The sequence below is a fragment of the Strongylocentrotus purpuratus genome, unplaced genomic scaffold, assembly GCF_000002235.5.
Source record: "Strongylocentrotus purpuratus isolate Spur 01 unplaced genomic scaffold, Spur_5.0 spur5_scaffold_1, whole genome shotgun sequence".
NCBI classification, from domain to species: Eukaryota; Metazoa; Echinodermata; class Echinoidea; order Camarodonta; family Strongylocentrotidae; genus Strongylocentrotus; species Strongylocentrotus purpuratus.
This window is the reverse complement of record NW_022145594.1, coordinates 10,435,368-10,459,426: the sequence shown is the minus strand read 5'-3', so window position 1 is coordinate 10,459,426 and position 24,059 is coordinate 10,435,368. Positions and strand designations below refer to the sequence as shown.

Genomic DNA, 24,059 nt, shown 5'->3' with positions numbered 1-24,059 from the left:
AATTTATTCAATACGGCTCTGTTTCTTCATTCAATCATGTGTTTGACTTGTACTTTTCATAATCACTATTTTAGGGGGTAAAAATGGTCAACTCTCGGTCACTCTCTTCAGACATAAACACCCAAGTGAATCAATCCACACCATGGGGGTGTTTCACAAAGACTAAGATTAACTTTAAGTTGGACTTAACTATGGCAGGCCGTTCATGCCACTGTTGCTCTCACCATTTACTGGCACATTTGGTCTCTCAAGGGACGTACAAATCATGGTCACAAATCTATAGAATTTACATTTTTTTGATAATTCATTATCAAAGGAAAAAAAATTATGTAAAAATCATAATGGTGAGAGCAAACAGTGGCATGAACGGTCTGCCATAGTTCAGTCCAACTTAAAGTTAATTTTGGTCTTTGTAAAACAGCCCCCATGTTCAATAATAAGCTTTCCTTAGATGTCCATAAGTTGCATATCAATAATGTTTTATTCTCCTTTTCTGTCTACATCATCATTTCAATTGATACATTAACAAACAAAAAAGAACAAAAAAGGAATATCATCAGTTGAATGTTCACCTTTGACCTTGTATACCTTGAGTGGTATTTTCTTCTCTATTAGGGGGAATTAAACCCTAACAGTGCAACATGCAAAGGACTTTCAGCTGTATAGATAGGAAAACAAAGATCAAGCTTTGTATGGAAAATAATCCTATTAGTAAAAAATGTAACAGTAAAAGTGCATCAGTTAAATGACAATTACATGTATCTGTAAAACAGAGGAAAAAACAGAGCTCAACTAAATTGGAAAACAATTATAAACTGCAAAGAGATGAAAATGAAGAGAAAAAAAGAAGCAAATGTGGCATTAAATATAGATGAGACAAAAACCAATGTGAGAAGTTGGATAAAGTACAAGCTTTTCATAACTTATTATATGTACCTTGTTCATAATCAATTTGTGGACTTACAAACAAGTCCTTTCCAATAACACAATAAGCAAGATCTCTATACTCTCATCAGATGGCGCAGAGAGAGAGGGAGAGAGAGAAAGAGAGAGAGAGGGGGAGGGAAATAGAGAGTGGGTAGATGGAGATGGAGAGAGAGAGAGGGAGAGACTTACTTTATTCCAAACTTTTCACAAGTTTTGCAATAATCAACAATATCAATATTCCTCTTTTTGTCATGTTAAGTCGATCAGAAATAGCCAATTTTATAATTTAACAATTTAACAACGTTTGGTCCTATTTCTTCAAAAGAAATGTAAATTAACATAACAGCTCTTTCCATAATCGCTGGATCAGTAATTCTATAAAATTTATATATCTACAGAAAAAATTGACAATAATAAAACACATAAATAAATACACAACAAGAAATGAATAAATGAACTAATTGGTATTACAATGAATTGATTAATCAATCAATAAATAAGATACACAACTGTATTAAAAAAAGAATCAGCTTTTGGCATTAGATTTATTATCATTGATTATTAATTATCTAAAAAGGTATCAAATGAAAAATGACAAAATAAAGACAAATGCATTTACTTTTAGACACCACCCCCCCCCCCAAAAAAAAGGAACACAAAAAAAATTTACCCAGGAGATAGTACATTCACTTAAGTTAATGGAAATCATAAAAAAAGAAATGATCAAAAAAATCTTGAATACCAACCTTGAACAGTCCAACAAAATGCCCTGATTTGTAATTAGGGCACTTTCAAAATGAAGAGAAAAATGGAGGTGGGGGGGGGGGGGGGGGACTCATGGTTTAGACAAAACTTCAACTACCTTACATCTATCATTATTGTCATTATGATAATGATGCCCACCGTCTCCCTCTGCCCCCCCCCCCAACCCTTTCCGCATAAAATAAATTTTGAACAACAAAGTGAGAAATAGAAATGGGGATTGGGAAATGGTTCATGAAGAGAGGATGATAAAAAGAAAAGAAAGAAAAAATAACAAAACAGATTTTCGTTTTTTCTTCTTCCAAATTCAATACCCAAGAAAAAGAAAAACATTAACACAGACATGTAACTTTAATGCTCTATTCGGAGTAAGAGCATTTCTCACTTCTTCACACCTCCAATAAAAATATATAATTTGCTCCAACGCTATACTTTAATTTGATGAATGTAATAGATTGTAATATTGCATCTACATAATGGCAATAGCTTTCACTTCAATTGCTTGCAGTCCATGGCCAAAATATCTTAATAATGGAAATTTTGATTGGGGTCAGTTTCGTAAAAAGGGAACTCACTGAACTGGAATGACATAATTTAATATATTAGCTGATTGAAATATGCTTCATAGACAGGTTTACTAACATATTCAACCGGTGCTATAGTTTTCTTTAGAACTATAAGTTCAAGAAAGATTACCGACAGTCCTTTTCAGGACTCCCCAATCCTCCCTCCTCTCTAACAGGGTGCAACCGTAGGCCTACTGTATAATATATGGATGTTTATTTCCTGGGTTCCTCATGACGAGGTATTCCATTAACCTGTTAATAATTAATTAACTACAATACTTGGAATCCAGTTGGCATACCTTATTTGTTGCTATGTTGGGCTAGCCTTGGGCAAGCTATCAGGTTGTCCAGAACAACCTTTGTTTGAAAAATATGAGTAAAATTTGAATATTTGTGAAAACCAGTCCACTGCCCCGCAACGATTCTTCCATGGTCATGAAGGGCTTTTCGATTGTCAGGTCAACATAGTGAACCCTAACCCTTACCATAACGTAAACTCTTTGACCATATAAAGCCTGCAACAGTTTTCACGAAAGCATAAATAGGATCAATCCATCCATCTATCCAGAAAGGTATTTGATGTGTTGTGTTTTCCTTGCATCTACACATGTTTGGGCCACTTAATAATAATATTAATAATAAAAGTGGAGTCTTGTAAAGCGCTCATGTCTGGCACATTACCACTTTTGGCAATCCATTATTATTACCCAGCTTTAGCACGGCTGTCATTACAGCACTCCAGTATCTTAAGGAACTAATTCCTAATGGGAAGAAACTTTCCTTTATTACATGATAATGATTAATGTTAAATGATTTGATTTGATACATTGGCCATGGAAAACAAGGAATTAATTGCCTTTCTTAAGAACAATCAAACAAAGAGGTTTATATTTAGAATCTCACAAAACAAGTTCAAATCCATTGACATGAAGAAGACATTGTTACCCATAATATGCATTTAGGACCTGAACTTAACGTTATCTTTAAACACTTAATTTTGGGAAATGCCCAGGGGGGTGTTTCACAAGGATCCTATGTTTAACTTAACTTAACAATTATGGAAAGCCGTTAATAGCATCTTTGAAAATATTTTTAAAAGTTATTTTAAAAGGCATAAAATGTTGATTCAAATCCTTCATATTTTCTATTATCAAGGAGATTTCTTGTTCTTGATGTGGAATTATGAAAAGTCTAAATACTTGTTTTTCCTTTTGAATATATATTTTATTCTAAGGCTACAAATGGCTCTCCGTAATAATCAAGTAAAACTTAGAGGTAAGTTCGACTTTGGATCGTTGTGAAACACCCTCCAGGAGTTGACCGTGTCCACTAGACGTCCAGCCTAGGCCTTGAGGAGAGCGTTAACCACGGCCTGGACGTTGAGGTTGCGGAGGTCGCGGTAGGTCTGACCGGTCCCGACGAAGACGATGGGCTGACCGGTGGTGTAGGTCATAGAGATGGCAGCTCCAACCTGGTGAGTGGAAGAAAAAAAGAAAAAGAGAGTAGCGGTCAACATGGGTGTTGACCATTGGATCATTGGTCAATTATAGTCCTTCACTGAATAAAGCAAATTATGCAACACCTACGTAGATCCTTGTCATTTGATTGGACGATTGTTGGTCACATGATATTCAATAGATGGTATATTGCACGGTCGTGCATTTTTGGTTATATGCGCCGTGCATTTTTGGTTATATGCAGACTGCGTACCTCTCTGCTGCATGTGCGCGTATCCCTGCGTGTATCTGACGCGAAGGCAATCTGCATGTAATCGAGAAGGCTTGACTCGAACTTTAATTTATCTTTATAAGGAGTAAAGCATAATTTGTTGATTAACGTTCTATTAGGTCTTCTTCGATGTTGTATAAAACAAATAATGAATGTTTTTCATTCGTTTAATAGTGCAAATATGTTCATTCGTTGAAAGATTAACGTTAATTCTATTCAACTCGGCTGACGCCTCGTTGAATAGAATGTTAATCTTTCAACTCATGAACATATTCGCACTATTGAACTCATAACCATTCATTATTTGTATACTATAATATACATTTATTTAGTCAAGCATCGATTAGGCTGAATGAATGAATATTATATTGATTAATTTCATCATGTGATTTAACGGTTTTTGAAGACGAATTTTCAATTTTTGTTTAGGGTTAATATTTGGTTTCAATACAAGAAAGGGACCTCAAAACTTTTCAGCTGTTTCGGCTGCCATACACTAGTACACAAGTATCATAATCCTTTCCCTCCCCTATAAATGATAGAATGACCCTGAACAAAGCTGGTCATCAACGGTGAGGACTGTTATTAGTAATCCATTAGATCATAGCTCCTTTCTAAATTATCCACAATCGAGAAAGTGCATCATCATCATCATCATCATCATCATCACCATCATCATCATCATCATCATCATCATCATCATCGTCACCATCATCATCATCATTATCATCATCATCATCATCATCGTCACCATCATCATCATCATCATCATCACCATCATCATCGTCATCATCATCATCGTCACCATCATCATCATCATCATCATCGTCACCATCATCATCATCATCATCATCATCGTCACCATCATCAACATCGTCACCATCATCATCGTCATCATCATCATCGTCATCATCATCATCATCATCATCGTCATCATCATCATCATCATCACCATCATCAACATCATCATCATCATCATCATCATCAACATCATCATCGTCATCATCATCATCATCATCATCATCATCATCGTCACCATCATCGTCGTCACCATCATCATCATCATCATCGTCATCATCATCATCATCATCGTCATCATCATCATCATCATCGTCACCATCATCAACATCATCATCATCAACATCGTCACCATCATCATCATCATCATCCTCATCATCATCAACATCATCATCGTCACCATCATCACCATCATCATCATCATCATCATCATCAACATCATCATCGTCACCATCATCACCATCATCATCATCGTTCCACATCCATTTTTTCACATGCGGACGTTCGATTCCCCTTATGGCCCTGCACCAGGTCTTCCTATCTTCAGCATCTGTCTGGGCGAGGCCAGATGCTCTCATGTCTTCTACGAGTGTCTGGGTCTTACGAGGTCTGGGGCTGGAAACCTGGAAATTCACTGCTCTCTGAAGCCGTTGGCTTTCTTCTCTCCTCATCACATGTCCACCATACCCCCCCCCCCCCCTCCCCCCCCATATTAAAAATTATCATGGTGTTGAATACCATCCATACCCCTTAATAATTTCAAGTTCCAAATTTTTATTGTTCCACATTTTACAAAAAATATAGACATACTGTACATATAAAATTATACAATACATGTAGTATAAATGGGCACGTCTCAATGGCTCTCAATTCATATAATATATTAAGTGAAATGTGAGGAACCTATTAAAAAGCAGTGCGTGCATATTATAGGTTACTACAAAAGTAAGTATTGTAGAAGAAAAAAACTGTAGCAGTAGAGAAGGATGTAACCAAGAGGGGAGAATTTAAAACCCAATGGAATAAGGAAATTTGTATACAAAATAATGGAATGACCCTGTACAAACCTTGTCATCAATGGTGTCAAACTTGGTGAGGACTATTCCATCGATGAGACGGGGGTCGTCAGAGTCGGAGAAATCGGCCAGGGCGTGGTTGAACTTGGTGAGCTGATCCACAGCCTCGTTTCCTACCAGAGCTTCTCCAACAAACAGCACCAGGTCTGGACGATTCACCTTGATCAACTAGATAACAAGAAAGGCAATAGAAAAATTAGTTATGCAAGGTTTTGCGCTTTCTAAAATATAAAATTCAATCAATTTTCCATGTTTCTTTCAACAGTAAAACTTTTTAAATTCATGACCTTTTTCTCAGCACCATCAAACAAATGTGGTCTATAATAAATCTAAGTTATACAATGTTATGCAAATACATTTAATAAATAAAGATTTTTTAAAAATATGGGTGGGTACAGATAAGATAAAGCATACAAATTGCAGCAAAATTGGAGATACAATAGATATTAACGATTGAGTGTAGGTCAATTTTGATATTACAGGGCCCAGGAACCAGTTTCACAAAGCTTTTTTTCAATGACAAATGACACAAATCAGTGACAAATCTGTTGATAACCAATTAGAAGCCAGGATTTCAGTAGCTTATAACAAAAAATGTCATTTGTCACTGATGATAGGTTTTGTGAAACGCCTCCCAGGAGTAGAGATTATTATAAAATCTAACCTTGGAGAGTGCCCTCATGAGTGGCTCGTTGTCCTGCATTCGACCAGCTGTGTCTATCAGCACCACATCAAAGCGATAGTCTCGGGCTACAGCAAATTAATTGATTGAAAGAAGAAAAAGAAGAGGAGGAGGAGGAGGAGGAGGAGGAGGAGGAGGAAGAGGAGGAAGAGGAGGAGGAGGAGTAGAATGAGAAGAAGAAGAAGAAGAAGAAGAAGAAGAAGAAGAAGAAGAAGAAGACAAATTAGAAGATTAAAAAGAAGAAGAAGAAGAAGAAGAAGAAGAAGAAGAAGAGGACAAATTAGAAGATTAAAAAGAAGAAGAAAGAGAAGAAAATAACAACAACAACAATAATAATAATGATAACAATACAAATAATAAATGATAAAATAATAACAACAATTAACATTAATAATCACAATAATGATAATCAACAGTAATAATAGTAAGTTCGTGTACAGCACTCATGTCCGGTACACTTGAAACTCTTGGCCCTCCCTGTTATTACCACACCTTTTAATACTAGATGACATTTTGGTAACACAATACACATGCTTACTAATTCTATGAATACTTTTGCGATACAAATTTATCTTGATAGCTGAATAAAATTGATAGAGGCTTGCCTGACATGAATGAATGAATGCAGAGTGGATTCCATCAATAGAGATGTCATTGTGTAGGGCAGGATATAGAATAATCATTAAAGGGGACTTCATAAGTGAAACATGCATGAATCAAAATACACTGTATATTAGTCACAGGTCTATTAAAAGCATGTCTGCACTAGTTTGGTCAGGGGGAATTAGACCTCCCTGCAAGGTCACTGACAGGTGGTTCTTTCATCAAAACAGCTCTCATTTAACATAAGAAAGAGGGGATCATAGGGGACCAACAGGCACCGATTAGGTATTGTTGCTACATAGAGGGCGCAAATAGCTGTAAGTAGTGCAGTGGGGCTTTCAACAAAGTTTCTGGATATGCAGAAGTCGTGAACATATCAACGTTGCTACTCACCAAACTTGATGGCTTCCATAGCGATTCCTGCTGCGTCCTTCCCGTACCCCTTCTCGTAGAGCTGAACAGGGGCGTGACCCCCGTGCTTCTCAGCGGGGTGAAGGGCATTGAGATGGCGCTCGTGGGTGCGTAGCTGCTCCACGGCGCCGGCCCGGAAGGTGTCGCAGGCGGCGATCAGCACGCGGAAACCGTTCTCAATCAGCCAGAAACAGATCTAGTCCAGACGGGCGAAAAAAATCAGATCATTAATATGTTGGAATCGATCGAAAGGGAGGGATAGAGAGAGAGAGAAAGGAAAAGGGAGGAATGAAGAGAGAGTGAGAGAGAAAGAAAGAAAGAGAGAAAGAAAGAAAGACAGAGATTGAGAGAGAGACAGAGTCAGACAAACATTGAGTGAGAGAGAGGGGGAAAGGGAGGAATGGAGAGATAGTGAGAGAGACAGACAGACATACAGAGAGAGAGGGAGAGAGAGAGACAGACAGAGACAGGCTCAGCCAAACATTGAGTGAGAGAGAGAGAGAGCTTTTATTCTCATATAACATACATTTTCAATAGGCTCGAGCAGAGATATAATCAGGTTTAGTCGCATATCTTATAACAAAGAGCTCAGGGACTATGCGCAGGATCTTTGTTGAGTGCAGTTTCCATTCATTTACAAGTAAACAAATCGTGGAAGCTTTTTTGTTGCGGTTTAGAGCACCATATCTGAACCAGCTTTAATTTCCCAAGCTTTAGGTTAACGGTTTCCTTAAACCATTTCAAGCCTGACTTAATTGCAAATTTCAGGGCATATCTTGTAAGTGGCAAACTATGCATAATTTTCTTGTAGATGCCATATATACTCGGCCTGATTGGGGTGAGCAGGTGGACCACTACACCGGGGTTTCCCCCTACTCTTATATGAATACCGTAATTAACATTGTATAAACCGCCCTCATGTATTAACCACACCCCTCTTTTTCGCCCTAAAAAAAAAAAAAAAATTCTGTCGGCTGCAAGCCAGGTCAGTGTTAAAAAACCCATGCGGAAGGCCTTTCATTTAACTGCGAGGTGCAGCTGAATGTGTAAGATCATTAATGTAAATTAAAAAACAGTAGAGGACCTGGGATAGAACCTTGTGGTACGCTGTGTGTAATAGAAGAAAAATTGGAGGAATTATTATTATAATCTACATACGGTATTGAGATCTATCAGAAAGATTACTTTCAAACCAAGATGACGGACAAATTTGAGTGTTGTTCTAGTTTCCGAGTGGTGAGTCTACACACCGATTACTGAGATGGGAGACATTGCCAGGCATAGCACCAGATGGAGGGGCATAAATCGAAACTTTAAATCATTTTTTTTTTTGTACCCGTGTATAAGACGCACCCCCCGACTATGAATTTTTTTCGGCAAAAAAGTATGGTTAAAGATGAAGTTGAGTTCTCGTCATGCGATTGCATTGTGAAAGCATCGGTGTGGAATCGACCAGAAAAGGTTGATCATCTAGCATATAAGAATTTGTGTGCATTGCAAGGTTCTGGAATCATCAAAATGATAAGAAATTTGGCCAAGTCTTGGTAAGTTTCAAACGCTGTACACAGAAAGATGTATATGGGACTACACGAACACGTGGCGTAAAAATCCTACCCCCGAGTTTTACGATGTTACATGACATATTTCGAATATGAAGGCATTTGAAGAGCCATGCTTTTCAGGGAACATGTCTAATATGATGTTCTTCCACACTTGCATAATAAGAATGATAATGCTCACAAATTATTTTTCACCTCTTCCCAGAACTCAACCTTCTCTTAACGTTAATTACGGTAGTGCAGTGGGCTCCTAACGTGCAAGGGTGGTGACTCTCCTGAACACGGGGCCTCCATTAAACGTCCTAATCGCCCTTGATATATAATAATCTCATGGTAGTAACCTTTGCTAGATTAGTGGACTTGCCGACACCATTCACCCCACAGAACGTGATGGAGAAGGGCTTGTTACGGGCCTTGGCCTCCAGGGCATCTCGGAGGATGTCTACGCGTCGTCGTGGCGACAGGATCTGAACCAAGGACTCCTGTAGGGTTTCCTTGACTACGGATGTGACTCCTGATAAACATAAACATGTAACACCATTATTTACTCACATATTATTTAATCACTCGACTGGAAATTACTCAACTGAAAATTTTCAAAAGAAAGCTTAAGAAATATCTTATGATGTTTGAAGGTTTGCATGGTGGTATGAATAATCACGGTAGAGGTTTACAGTACACCATGTGTAAAGTCCTAGAAGGACTAAGGAAAGTGGATAGAAAATAGAAGTGAAAATAGAAAGGCGAGAAAGTGGAGGTTGGAAGGAAGAGTATCTTTCAGAAGTGAGTATAGTCCTGAAAAGGACTGTAAACCAGAAAGTTGTAGATAGGATGAGAGGTTTGAGTAGAAGACTGGATTGAGTTGGAGAGTTGAGTAGAGTTGCAGAGCAGGAGCAGGAGAGTAGACTCGACGTTTCGGACAGGTTGACTGTCCGTCTTCAGGAGTGAGTGTTCGCTATGCGTGCGGCGGTCCTTATAATGGCGTGAGTGCGGACTTGGGGGAAAGCACTGGGCCGGCGGGCTCGGCGGGTTGGCAGGTAGCTGTCGGTGGTGGCGCTCGGTTGCGTGAATTGGCGGGAAACGAGTGGGCGGCGGTTATGCGGACGTCGTGTGGTTGGTGTCGGCGGAGTAGCGGGCGGTGTGTCGGCTGATGAGTGGGTGTATCGATCGGCGGTGAGGACAGCTATTAGTGGTGTCGCTCTGTGTGTGTTGGTCGGCGGTTTCGTAGGCGTAGGTTGTAGCGAGGTGTAGGCGTGGTCGGTGCTTGTGTGGGTGAAGTGGCTAGTTGAGAACGTGTAGTGCTTGTTTGAGTAGGAGTGGTTGGGTGGTTGCAGGTGGTGTTTGGGCTGATGTCGGCGGACTTGAGTGCTTGGTGCTAAAGGTGTTCCATGAAGATGTTGGCGATGATTGGTGAGAGTGGAGATCCCATGGCTGCTCCTTGAAGTTGTTTGTAGAAGTCGTTGCGCCATTTGAAGGAGTTTGAGTGGAGGCAGGTGAGAAGGAGGTCGTGGATCTGGTCAGGTGTGAGCTTGGTCCTAGATTCCAGGTCTGGGTCTGAGATGAGGCGTTGTTTGATGATGTCGCATGCTTGGTCTACAAGATTCCCTGCGACTGCGGCAAAGTCTACATTGGAGAAACCGGCCGCGATTTCGACACCCGACTCAAAGAACACAAGACCCACCACCGACGCAGCGACTGGGACAAGTCAGCCATCGTCAAGCACGCACAACAAGAGCTCCACCGCATTCACTGGGATAAAAGTCACCTCATCACCACCATCCGACATTGGCACACCCGAAGGGTCCGAGAAGCCATCGAGATCCACCAACACAACACCGTACCCCAAGACCCAGGCCTTCACATCAACAGCATCTGGCACCCAATCCTTCCTCACCATTCTACTTCCGACCAATCTTCAACCAACTCCACAACCAGCACGCCAACCACCAACACGTCACCTATCCATCCATCCGTCAGCCCAAACACCACCTGCAACCACCCAACCACTCCTACTCAAACAAGCACTACACGTTCTCAACTAGCCACTTCACCCACACAAGCACCGACCACGCCTACACCTCGCTACAACCTACGCCGACGAAACCGCCGACCAACACACACAGAGCGACACCACAAATAGCTGTCCTCACCGCCGATCGATACACCCACTCATCAGCCGACACACCGCCCGCTACTCCGCCGACACCAACCACACGACGTCCGCATAACCGCCGCCCACTCGTTTCCCGCCAATTCACGCAACCGAGCGCCACCACCGACAGCTACCTGCCAACCCGCCGAGCCCAGTGCTTTCCCCCAAGTCCGCACTCACGCCATTATAAGGACCACCGCACGCATAGCGAACACTCACTCCTGAAGACGGACAGTCAACCTGTCCGAAACGTCGAGTCTACTCTCCTGCTCCTGCTCTGCAACTCTACTCAACTCTCCAACTCAATCCAGTCTTCTACTCAAACCTCTCATCCTATCTACAACTTTCTGGTTTACAGTCCTTTTCAGGACTATACTCACTTCTGAAAGATACTCTTCCTTCCAACCTCCACTTTCTCGCCTTTCTATTTTCACTTCTATTTTCTATCCTTAGTCCTTCTAGGACTTTACACATGGTGTACCGTAAACCTCTACCATGAAGAAATATCTTGTAAATGAATATGTATGACTAGGGTTATTTTTACATAAATGACTTTTCTGTTTTTGTTTTTTGTAATGGATTTGTCTGGTTTATTTCTATATATTGATGTTTTGTGTTATTTTAATCTTTGTATTTCTATCTTGATTTTAGTGTATTTAAGAAATTTTGTATGTAAATTTTATTATCTTTGGGAATAACCTTGATAGGCCATTGGCCTCTGTGTTTTCCCTCCACATTATGATTTAAATTGAAGATGTTTCATTTTAACGTTTGTTATTGTATATATGCATATAAATTGTACTTGTGCTTTATTTAAATCAGATTTGGAAATAAAATTTGGGCTTGAACTTGAAATGCAAAGGTTGTTGGGTTCACGATTACAATTAAGATAACATATTTTATGAAGAAATACGACTACCATAATTTGAGAAAAAAGGGGAAATATATTTCCGGTGAAAACGTAATGGTTGGCAGCTTTGTAAGAGCTTTACTTTGTGATTCTTGTAGGCCAACTTACTTCCGAACGTTCCAAGGACTTTGCCTTCCAGCTTGGTGGCCACAGACTCACACAGCTTCTCAGCTATGTCCCGGGCAACATTCTTAGCTGAAATAAAAACACAATACACAGTATATGGTTTGGTTTGGTTTGGTTTGTTTTACCAGACTGGTACTTTTCATTGCTTGTTTAATATATAGAGGGAGCAAGTAGCTACAAGTAGGGCAGTGTGGCTTTAAAGCTTATCTGCCTTGGTTTACAGGAGGGATTAGACTGCCCTGCAAGGTCACTGGACAGGTGGTTATCTCATCAACTCAGCTCTCAGTTAACATAAGAAAAAGAGGATCATGGGGGACCAATGGTCACCGATTAGGCATTGTTTGTTATATAGAGGGCGCAAGTAGCTACAAGTAGTGCAGTGGGCCTTTAAGAGATGATATAGAGTCCAAACCTGACAAAAAAATAGCAAAAAATCATTTTGAAATGCCTCCTCCTGTTTGGTGCTGTTTTTCGTATTTGTATTTTGTGTTCTTCTTTGAGATGGTATAGAGCGGCATATGTTAAAGGGAGTGTAGCATGGCAAATACTGGTTAACACCATCTGCCATTTCTTTTGGACAACAGCATGTAACCGAAAGGACTTGATTAACAGTCAGAAACAGAACAAAGTTCTCCTCACGCTTCGGTTTCGCGTATGAGGCACACATGTGAATACTGCGGTCGCGTCGTCCGTAGTCGCATTATACCTGATTGGCCCCGAGTCAGGCCACGGAAAAGACACATTGTCTTGTCATGATACCAACCCTTTAAAGTGACTCAGTAACATTGCCAAGGATTCTGAAACAAAATCCTAGATTTAGCTCATGCTGCAATCATAATTAAAAACCTTTAGGTCAGTCAGGAATCCCATGACTTATAAGTCGATCGCCTGTCTGATTATCGAGATATTCATGATTGGAAATCGGTTTTTTATAACACTACATTCTATTGGGGAAAATGAGTATGGTAAAACCGGTCACTAAAAGATTTTTTACTTTTTGAAGCACTTCATGATTATTTTGAATTGCAATTTTTTTTGCGCTTCAATATTACACCATATCACAGACACTGATAACACGTAGGGCCATGCATCTCAGATTTTACATTGTTAAAAGATGCCTTTAATGGGACCTTACCTGTCAGGTGATCACGCATCTTATCCAGCACGGGAGCCATAGTCTCCTTGTCCAGGGTTTTGGAGCCAACCAGACCACGGAACATGTTGAACATGCCAAAGCGACTGCCAGTTTTAGCCTGGGCTCTGGAGACAAAACAAAGAAACTCTTTGAATGAATTGCACCAATTTCTTATTTTTTCAATGCTATGACATAATATGCATATTGTTTTTAGCCTCATCAAACAATATTTTTCTTTACATGTATATAGATTTTAAATACCAATAATATGCATGCACTTGCAACTGTCATACCACAATATATTTAACGCAATATGCATTACAGTGTAATTCACATTTCGTATGATCTCATGGCAAGTATTAATACAATGTAAATATGCTAAATTCATACTTTGAAGTACCAATATTGACTTGAATTGAATTTATTGTCAGATGCTTGCTACATGTATATACAAAGTATGGAAACACATGCTCCACCATAATCTTTGTGTTGAAAGCAGGGAGCTTTTTAGACTGGGCCCTAGAGAGAATAAAACCCAATTAGTTTTGAAATCTGTTAGAGTGTATTGTACATGTACAAATATATAGTGTGCTATTATCATGTTATTGCAAGCAAATATTCCTAGGTCTTGTTGTATAAAGAGTTGAGATTGATTGAAATCAATTGCAACCCCCATCTCTAAAGTATGCAGTTGCTATTAATTCAAAAATTGACACTGGGGGATGTGGTACATGAAAGAAATATTGACTACATATTTTCGGGTCACAGTAGAGTTTCAAGATTACCCTGGGCAATAGTTTTAACTGTGCCCCTCAAATAGTGCTGTAAGTCAGACGCTATGTTCGTGTTCGGTTCGGTTCGGCAGAGTTCGGCAATATTTCACCCGAACTTGGTTCGGTTCGGGGTTCGGTAATATAATAGCAAGCAGCGTTATATCCACGGCGGTCGGCACTGGGCGGGCCGCCCGGCCTGCCGGGCCCGACCAGCACGGAGGACTTCTGCACACTGCCACCGACCAGCACGAATTTCACATTAAAAAACTGCTCTAAACGTAATTATTTGTGAAGAAAAATACTACTTACATTCGTATTTCCGTCTTGAATCGTGTTTTATTTTCAATTTTAAAAGAATCATGTTTTCAATTTGTCAATAAATGATATTTTTTAAAGATTTTCCGACACGGTTGTTGTCTAATGTTAGAGTCATGAAAGCTGCCATCTTGAATAGAGAATTCAGGCTCGTCAATAACCCGTTTTTTATAAGATTTTATTTTCAATAGGAAAAATATAAAATCCCTATTTTTCCTGAATAAATAAATACCATACTGAATTGAATATTTATTTCATTATTTATATTGTAAAATTTGTCCGATATTGTTACAATTAAAATATTAATTTGAATGGGTTTGAGCTGAACTTGTTTTGATCACGAACATGCCACATGTATTCTTGTTTATGGCTTGCGATCGCAACGTAGCGTGGTCAGGATTTGGGATTTAAATGGCGCCAGTGAAGTCGCGCCCACCACTGGATAGGCATAAATCACAAAGGCAGAAAATTGGGAAAAAGTAAATATAAAATGAGCAATCATGACATGAAAATTAGGTACAAAAATGACAAGTTTATTAGCTTGCAAAAACGTTTACATTTTTCTGCCGAACATCCGAACCAGGCCTTTGTGTTCGGTTCGGTTCGGTTCGGTTCGGAAGTGCCATGTTCGGCGAACTTCCGTTCGGTTCGGCGGTTCGGCTACAGCACTACCCTCAAAGCAGTCATTATCTGTACTTAACATATCCCTTTGATGTCTAAACAATCTGTACCAGCTTGGGAAAGTGAATGTTCGATGTACAATAATGTCCCTTGATGCTTAAGTTTGAGAGTGTGGGGAATCAAGAGTAATAACATAGATCCGGGCCCAAGTTTCATAAAACCTGTAATCAATAACAGCTGCCACAAATCTATGACAAAATCTGCTCACAGCCAATCAAATGCAAGGATTTCAGTAGCTTACAACAATTATCCTAACTTGTTATTGATACCACGTTTTGTGAAACAGGGGACTGGTATGATAGACTTACTTTGGTTTGCTGGCTGCCTTCTTAACCTCCACCTCCTCCTCCTCCTCTTCTTCTTCCTCCTCTTCCTCTTCGTTCAGTCCATCAATGTTGGGCAGCTCTCCTTTCATCGTACCAACCCAGGCAGACTGAAGGCGATAGAAGTGAAAGAAAGAGAGAGAGGGAGAGAGTGAGAGTTGGGGAGAGAGTGAGAGAAAGTGAGAGAAAGGGAGAGATGGGGAGAGAGTGAGAGAAAGAGAGAGAGAGAGAAAAAGAGAGAGAGAGCACGAGAAAGAAAGAGAGAGAGCAAGAGAGAAAAAGAAAAAAAAAAGAGAGGGGGAGAGGGGGATAGAGCAAGAGATAAAGAGAGAGAAAAAGAGAGAGAGAGAGAAAGAGAGAGAAGAGAGAGATAGAGAGAGAGAGAAGGAAGAGAGATGGGAAAAATGAAAACGATTTATTTCTGGAAATTACCTTATCTCACAAGAAAAGTTACAAAGTACATGTACTTAGCAAATGTTACGCTGATAATCATCCCTTACATGATCCAATATGAACTATTTTGTCATGAAAGTTGCACTAGGTTTGAAGATAAATGAAGTTAAAAGCAAGGAACACAATCATGACGAAAAATTGAACAAAAGATATTGGATGATTGATTCCCTAGTTCCCTTCCCTCTCTCTCTCTCTCTCTCTCTCTCTCTCTCTTTCTCGCCCACTTTGAAATGAGTATCTCTTTCATATCATTATGACCGGTCTCTTCCTCCCTCGTCTCTCTTACTGAATCTCTCATCTCTATCTATCTCCCTCTATCTCTCTTTCTCGCTCTCTCTCGCTAACTTTATTTAAGTCAGTCGCTCTCTCTCTCCCTCTCTTGCTTTCTTTTCCCTACCTCATCCTCTAGATCAAACTCCTTATGTCCGTTTTGTCCATCGGTGGTCACATTGGTACCAGGGGGTTTCTCACTCCAGTCTCTTCTTCCCTCTCCTCTCTTACTGAATCTCTCATCTCTGTCTCTATCTCCCTCTATCTCTCTTTCTCGCTCTCTCCCGCTCACTTTGATCTAAGTCCAACCGTCTCAGTCATACTCTCCCTCTCTCTCCCTCCCTTTTCCCTACCTCATCCTCCAGATCAAACTCCTTATGTCCGCTCTGTCCCTCGCTGGTCCCGTTGGTACCAGGGGGTTTCTCACTCCAGTCCATCCCTCTCAGTAATTCCCTCTCTTACTTTATCTCTTATCTCTGTCTCTGTCTCTCTCTATCTGTCACTATCATAAGTCCAACCATCTCAGTCATTCTCTCCCTCTCTTCCTCTCTTCCCTACCTCATCCTCCAGATCAAACTCCTTATGTCCGTTCTGTCCCTCGCTGGTCCCGTTGGTACCAGGGGGCTTCTCACTCCAGTCTAGATCGGGCATGTCTTTAGCGTTCCCTCCCATGCCCCAGGTGGTTGCTTGCTTGGTCTTCTTGGTCGGCTTGGAAGTCACTTTCCTGGGAATTTAAAAAAACATGACATTCAGTTCATTTGTTTTTTAAAGTTATTTATGCAATCAACAACAATTTACTATGTATAATAATCATATTTGGTTGAATATGCATGATTTCGTCACGAATGGTGTGTTTCATGAACCAATAAACATCCCCAAATTGCTGATGTGAGATGCTTGTCGGATACTTTACAGGACAGAATGGGCATTGAGCCATTGAAATGGCACACACACACAAAATATAATTTTTTTTTTTTAAATATCTAAGAACTACAACTAAATCGTACGGGTAGGTAGGTCTGTTTCTATGTGTCTTTAAAAGGATTTAATGATAGCACAGTGGGTTGGCTTTGAACCAGTTTTCTGTATAACTGATCTTGACAAAAGTCGGCAACCACATGAAGAAACAACTTTGTAATTAACAAGTAGACGCGCCTAGCATGGGAACACAAAACAAGAGCTACATGAACCTACTACAAGACCATCTTGCACTTTTTTCCCAGAAATTTAACTTACGGTGATTTCTCTACTTTCTTGGGCTTGTTCCTGTTAAACATCTTCTCTCTGTTACGGTTAATAGTCTCCTCATCCAGACTTCCACTGTCGATGGTTTCTGGTTGTTTTGCTGGTTTCTTGGAGGGTTGGGGACTAGATTCGGTCTTATCTGAGTTGATGAGACACAAAGATTACAAATTCAATTCAATTTCATTTCTACTTTTGTATTCGTCCAGATTAAACAATGGAAATGTTCATTTTTGTTTACAAGCAATAAAATTATAAACAACTGTTAAAGCCCCACTGCAAATAAAATAAAGTACCGCTTAGACATTGTTGGCTGTATTTTTTTTGTTAATTTGATTTGATTTATTGATTTCTGCATCTTTTTTCTTTTTTCATCATACATTTTCATGAACATAATATGGTTTGATACAGTATTTTAAGTGTATATAATTTTATACAGATAATAAACAAATTTAAACATATACATTGAATGCATAATTAACATACATTAGATGATGTATAGAGGGCGCAAGTAACTATAAGTAGTACAGTTGGGCTTTAAGTACCCATCTTTCAACAAAAGTATTTACCAACATTTTAGGAGCAATGATGAAAAAAAGCACCTTCTACTATCACTTTTCCATATATGCTTGTACAAAATCTGGTGAACAAATTCTTTTTTTCTCCAAAGTTACAAAAAATGGATTTAGCTCCTTTTGAAATTAAACTTACTTCCTTTCTTGGCTGCTTTGTTGGTGATATTCTTCTCCTCTTTGCTGGGGTCTATGATCATAGATGCTACAGTCTTCTTGGATTTGTGAGATTCTTCAAAACTCTTCATCTGTATCAAAAATCAAGATAAAAGATACAATCAGGAATGCAAATATTTAGAATACTTTATAATTATCGCACAACCAACTGAGCTTAATAAATTAAGTTGTTATGACTGTGTTACAAAAATTAAATTATATATTGTTTTTTTTAAACCAAGATGGTTCATTGAAACATATCTTCGCAGACGGAAGGCTGAATTGTTTTTCAGATTAAACAAACAAAAATACTGTAGGCTAATGTACAATAATAGGCTTTAGAAACAAGTTGCACTGCCCTTTGCGACTGATCCAAAAATCTTGAAATCTTCAGTCAGCATTTTATTAAATTTTATTCTTTTTAGTGTTTAAAAAAAAAAAGAATAAAAAAATATGTACCAGCTTTAACTCCTCTCCGAGAGACCCAGAAATGAGGATTAATGCCTTACCAAAGGGCACTAGCGCATCGCCCTGGTTTCGAACCCAGGTCACCGGATTACGAGACCACTGCTCTACCAACTGAGCTATCGCGCCTCCTCAAAAAGTGTATTCATATACAATTTGATTTGCATCAAGAATTTGATTTGTCTCAAGAGTGAACGATACTACTAATTGGTCCCAATTTAAGGAGGCATACATGTACATGTGATGTAGCTGATTCATATTTACACCTTTAACATTTTTTGAAATGCTTTCTTTACCTGCTTGCCTTTCTTGGCAACTACGCTACTCTTCTCCGCCTCCCTCAAGACCCGCTGGAAATCATCGCTGAAATCAAATTGGCCAAATATCCTTCCGCTCCTCAGCACATCCTTGTACTTGTCTCTGAACTCCCGGTGAATATCATCAATGAACTTGTCAATGTACGCCAGTGCCAATATATTTTGGTAGGCAACCTGTTCAAGCGGATCAATAAAAGGTTGTTAATCTTTGCTGACTTCATTGTTAAAAGCGATACTGAACTGATGAACTTTCTACCCTAGTGCACTGTTTATTGCATAGCGCCATCTCATGGTTAACCTGCCAACAGGGCGTAACCGCTTGAGAGGGCCCAGCAAGGGAAGCAGCGAGTTATGGGATCATACTGCTACAGCTGACCTGTGATGGCATTAGAGGGAATGTTGTAGTAGTGATTGAAGTACAGAATGGCTTTAAGTCAAATTGGGCAAATATTCTTCTGATTTTTAGCTCATTCTTGTAGTGAACTTGTCTCAAAATTGATGTAGAGCATCATTAAAGGTACTACAAAGTTTTGGGAAATATTGAAAACTGGTGGATAGTGATTCTTTACAATTTTGATATATTTGGACACCCCTGTGGAAGTATTATAAGCACTGGAAAATTTAGCCCCTAAAACATTTCTGCTTTCAAGAAAAATTTAATATAAAAATTTACTGGTGCTCCTGGTAAATTTTGATAAATTTCATATAGCGCCTACGGCCGTACAATGGTAGCTGAGACCATGAAAATAGCAGTATATGTCGTCGTGATATATAACTTCCAAACGGGAATAGCTAATCGGTCGATTTTAGTCAAGAAACATTATTTTATAGCTTAATTAATATATATTGACCTCGAGAGGGAGCTATACAAAATAAATAGTTATCATTTACAATTTCATAACTTTAAACTCGATTTCAACTGCGACAACGATCACTGAATATTGTAGGATCGCATATCATTATAATATGTTCATTTGAACCAAATTCATGTCCCCCATACCAAAACTTTGTATTACCTTTAGTATTGTATTACCATCAGTTCTTAACGCACTCCATTGGTCACCCATGAGTGAACGCATTGTTTCAATATTATAATCCAAGATGGCGGCCCGCATGTTTTGCCCCTGCTCTTAGACCAATATTATTAATTTCAAAGTCATGAAAAGGCACCAAATATCAACAAACATGGTCTACAACAACTCCAAATGACAAAATAATTCCAGCTATTAATTTTGTTTGAGCATTTGATAGCCCAAAACTTGAAAATTTTCGTCATTTAAAAAAAAAAAAAAAAAAAAAAATCAGCCGATTTTTTTTTGTCGATCTTCCGATCCAATACCGATCATAGGTGGAGGGTGTCGCTCCGATCTTCCGATCAGATCAGAGCGCCAACTTACAGGGTTACTTTTATTTCATTGTGTCAATTGCTCTCCTCCCCACTATACTATTACTTTGATAAATCACTACATTCCGTCCTGATATTTACGCTCTAAAAACTTCAGGTTTCTTGTTTGTCATAAACTCAATACTAAGTAGGGGGGGGGGGGGAGGGAATCTGTGCTCATGCAGGGCTTTCGTTGTGGAATGCTCTCCCTCTCGACCCAGGGTCAGGTTTAACCAAATTAGTATACAGACCAAACAGTTTACCCAATAAGTGAACTTACCACAAATATGAGTTCAAACTCATTGTCTAATTTATGTTTGAGCGTCAGGGTTCCATGGTTAAAAGAGTTGCTTCCTCCACGCTCCTACAGAGGAAAGAGAGAGAGAGAGACAAAAAGAGACATTGTCGAACATTAAAAGGTATGTGCATGGGATGTTAAATTACCTGGCATTGTGAAGGAAACTTTCCAGTGATTAAGATAGAGAAGCAGCTTGACTGTATATTGTCACATAACCAAAGTATACATTCACTGACATCCTTTTAATAATGTACATGTTGACCAAAAAGAAAAAGAAGGAAACAAATTATATTTAGCGTCCCCATTATTAAGGCTGCCTGATTCTTTCCTCTTTTTTTTGGTGTGGAAAAAACATAAAACTTGCTGCTAAAAAGATCTTTCTGAAAAAAATAAAATAAAATATAAAAGCTGGCAGTCATCTTTAAAAATAGCCTCGCCGGACATCTAAGAAAATGTACTGAGCAGCCGTTTTGAAGAAAAAGAGGGCCTTCTCCTCCTTTTTTTATTAAAAAAAAGGCAGGACGCAAAACATTTATACATGTAGACATGTACCGTAATTAACGGTGTATTAACCACACTTTTTTGCCGCAGAAAAAAATTCAAAGTGGGGGGTGGGTCTTATACATGCACACGGTACACACACACAGAAAAAAGCTCAGTAATCGGTGTTGATTCACCACTCAGAAACAGAACACTAGAACAACACTCAAATTTGTCTGTCATCTTGGTTTGAAAGTAATCTTTCTGATAGATTTTAATATGTAGTTTATAATATCAATTCCTCCAATTTTTCTTCTATTACATGGGTACCACAAGGTTCTATCCTAGGTCCTCTACTGTTTTTTAATTTAAATTTACATTTTAATTTAATGATCTTACACATTCAGCTGCACCTCGCAGTTAAATGAAAGGCCTTCCCGCCTGGGTTTTTTAACACGGACCTGGCTTGCTGCCGACATAGTTTTGAACCACTGCATAGCTTTCAATGTAGAATTGGCTCCTATAGGTTTTGGGTATATCAGCCCCGGTTTCATTAGTTGAAATAGTTGAAATATTTATTGGTTACTGAATCATCATAGGTTATAACAATAATGTGACAATGTCTTTACATGAGTATAAAACATAAGTTAAATTACATTTCCACATTCAGTAAATCATAGATACATACGCTCGAAGAGGTGATGATACAGAAGGGCTACAGCCTAAGCGTGACAGCTTGATACGCTTGCAGCCCAGAAACATTTAAAATCATAACGATTGTAAAGTAAAGTAAATTACAAAACATAATTGTGGGAAAATAACAAAAAATAAACAGTGACTTGCAACCAAGAAAAAAAAAATGGGATAGAGGGTGCATGGGAGGGGGATTTTCCTGCTATATCAAGGAAATGCTGACAAACATATATGATATCATGTGTTAATTTAAGAGATTTGTCAATATTTGCTCAATAAAATTGATTTCACACTTTTCTTGAAAGTATATACTGACTTCAAGTTACGGATGTTAACGGACAGTGAGTTCCAAATATCCGGACCAGAATGTCTTATAGATTTCATAGCCATTGTTGTTTTAGGATTACATAAATGGTATTTATTTGATTGTCTGGTTGGGTATGTATGAATAGACCTATTTCTATTCAAACAAAACATTGGTGGGAAGTGGGAAGGTAGGGAATCATTATGTAGACAGAACATGAACAGTGCTTTTTGTAAAAAGTTAATATCAGTGACTTTCAGAGTTTTTAACTTCGCGAATAGGGGATCAGTGAAAGTACTTACCGTATCTAGATCATACACAAGGAGAGGAAATATTCTTGTTCATCAAATCTTCTTTTCCAAATTTCATTAGCAACTATGAACTATGAACTAGGAAACCCCAGATTTGAAGTAGTGTAATAGATGAAGACTGAAGAATCCTTGAATATGGTGAACCAGCAATTTTAATTGAATTAAAACCTCTTTCAATTAATGTTGGTTAAAATTTTGCACTGTTTCCAAAAATATAAGTCGCATTGACCCTTCTCAAGATTTGTTGATCTTTTTTAGCCAATTTTTTGCCCAAACTAACCATCAAAAATTGATCAAATCGACCCCTATCATGTCATGAAAAACAATGAATTCAACATTATCATTTTTGTAACTTTTTGGCCAAGAGATGACAATTTCCATTGACTTTTGTCAATAATAGAGCCAAATTTCAGTCAGAATAAATGAATGAATGGTTTTTGACATCCAATTCAAAATAAAGAATGTGCGCTGATAAAGTGTTATGAGAACAGTCAATCTCATTTTTGATTTGACATAGAAATGTTCAAACCACTTTGAATTGATCGTTGACTAGCATTTTGCTGCGCTGGCCGCTGGACTGGTTCAAAGATGTCAATCTGAGAGCTGAAAATTGGCCTGTCATGATTTGCTGTTGGGGCGCTGTTAATTGTGAATTAGGGGGGTAAGAGCCCTGATTATATATCTCTGATTTACCACCTCAAAAAGGCCCCAGTCCCCCCCCCCCCCCAAAAAAAAAAAAAAATACAAAAATACAAAAATACCAAAAAATACCAAAAAAATAAAACAAAAATAAAAGTTAAAACACACACAAGTCAAACATATGCACTCGGTTAAATTATTGCAACACCAATTTCAACTCGATCCACAATATTACGACAGAATTAGTTCAGTTATCATGCCTTGGCCAGCATAGGCCCAGCAATACACACATCACTCATCAACGTGCATGATCATGATGATCACACTCATTCATGCATCACCATCATCATCACAATCCGCAATCCATTTCCATTTGATCTGTACATGAAATATGATAACTTTAAATTCACTCACCTGGAGAATCCCACTTTTTATCAGCGAATTCACGGGCGCTCCAAAGGCTTGGCATGTTCCTTGGAAACACCAAAGAACGATCCCTCCTTTGCTAAAAATCGTGAAAAGGTCCAACATATTGTGACTTCCCGTCGTCTCCCTTGCACAATCAACACGCAATCTAACTCAACCTAGCTAACTAATTTTTGCATATCAATTCAATCTTTCTATGGTACCTTCGAAGCGTCAAAAACCAATGCAATAACAAAATGAGATAGAAATAGATCTATGCAGGCGCGTACACAGGGGGGGGGGGGGGGTTACGTTAACCCCCCCTTTGGTATTTTAATACCCCCCCCCCCCCGCCATCAATCCCTAAAAACCTCCCCCCCCCTTGTTTTTTTTTTTTTTTTAATTTAAATTAGACTATTAAAAAAAAAAAAAAAAAAAAAATATTCCCATGGCTGACCTAAAAAGGTGACCTTACCCCCCCCCCCCACCCAACGGAGCCAAATGTCAAATTTTCAAATTTCGAGACCAAAAAAAAAAAAAAAA

At 38.8% G+C, this 24,059-nt stretch overlaps 1 protein-coding gene across 1 annotated transcript; it reads right to left on the bottom strand.

Annotated features, from left to right (window-relative positions):
* Nucleotides 1-3,439: 3,439 nt before the first annotated feature.
* Nucleotides 3,440-23,699, bottom strand: LOC592583 (signal recognition particle receptor subunit alpha). Its single transcript, XM_030977654.1, has 14 exons — nucleotides 23,526-23,699; nucleotides 20,667-20,750; nucleotides 18,982-19,176; nucleotides 18,204-18,312; nucleotides 17,487-17,634; nucleotides 16,809-16,974; nucleotides 15,513-15,637; nucleotides 13,436-13,560; nucleotides 12,283-12,369; nucleotides 9,454-9,626; nucleotides 7,536-7,749; nucleotides 6,522-6,607; nucleotides 5,849-6,025; nucleotides 3,440-3,726 (listed from the first exon to the last, which is right to left on the bottom strand). The coding sequence occupies exons 1-14, from the start codon at nucleotides 23,640-23,642 to the stop codon at nucleotides 3,598-3,600; spliced, it is 1,935 nt and encodes a 644-aa protein (XP_030833514.1). The 5' UTR covers nucleotides 23,643-23,699; the 3' UTR covers nucleotides 3,440-3,597.
* Between the last annotated feature and the right edge of the window lie 360 nt (nucleotides 23,700-24,059).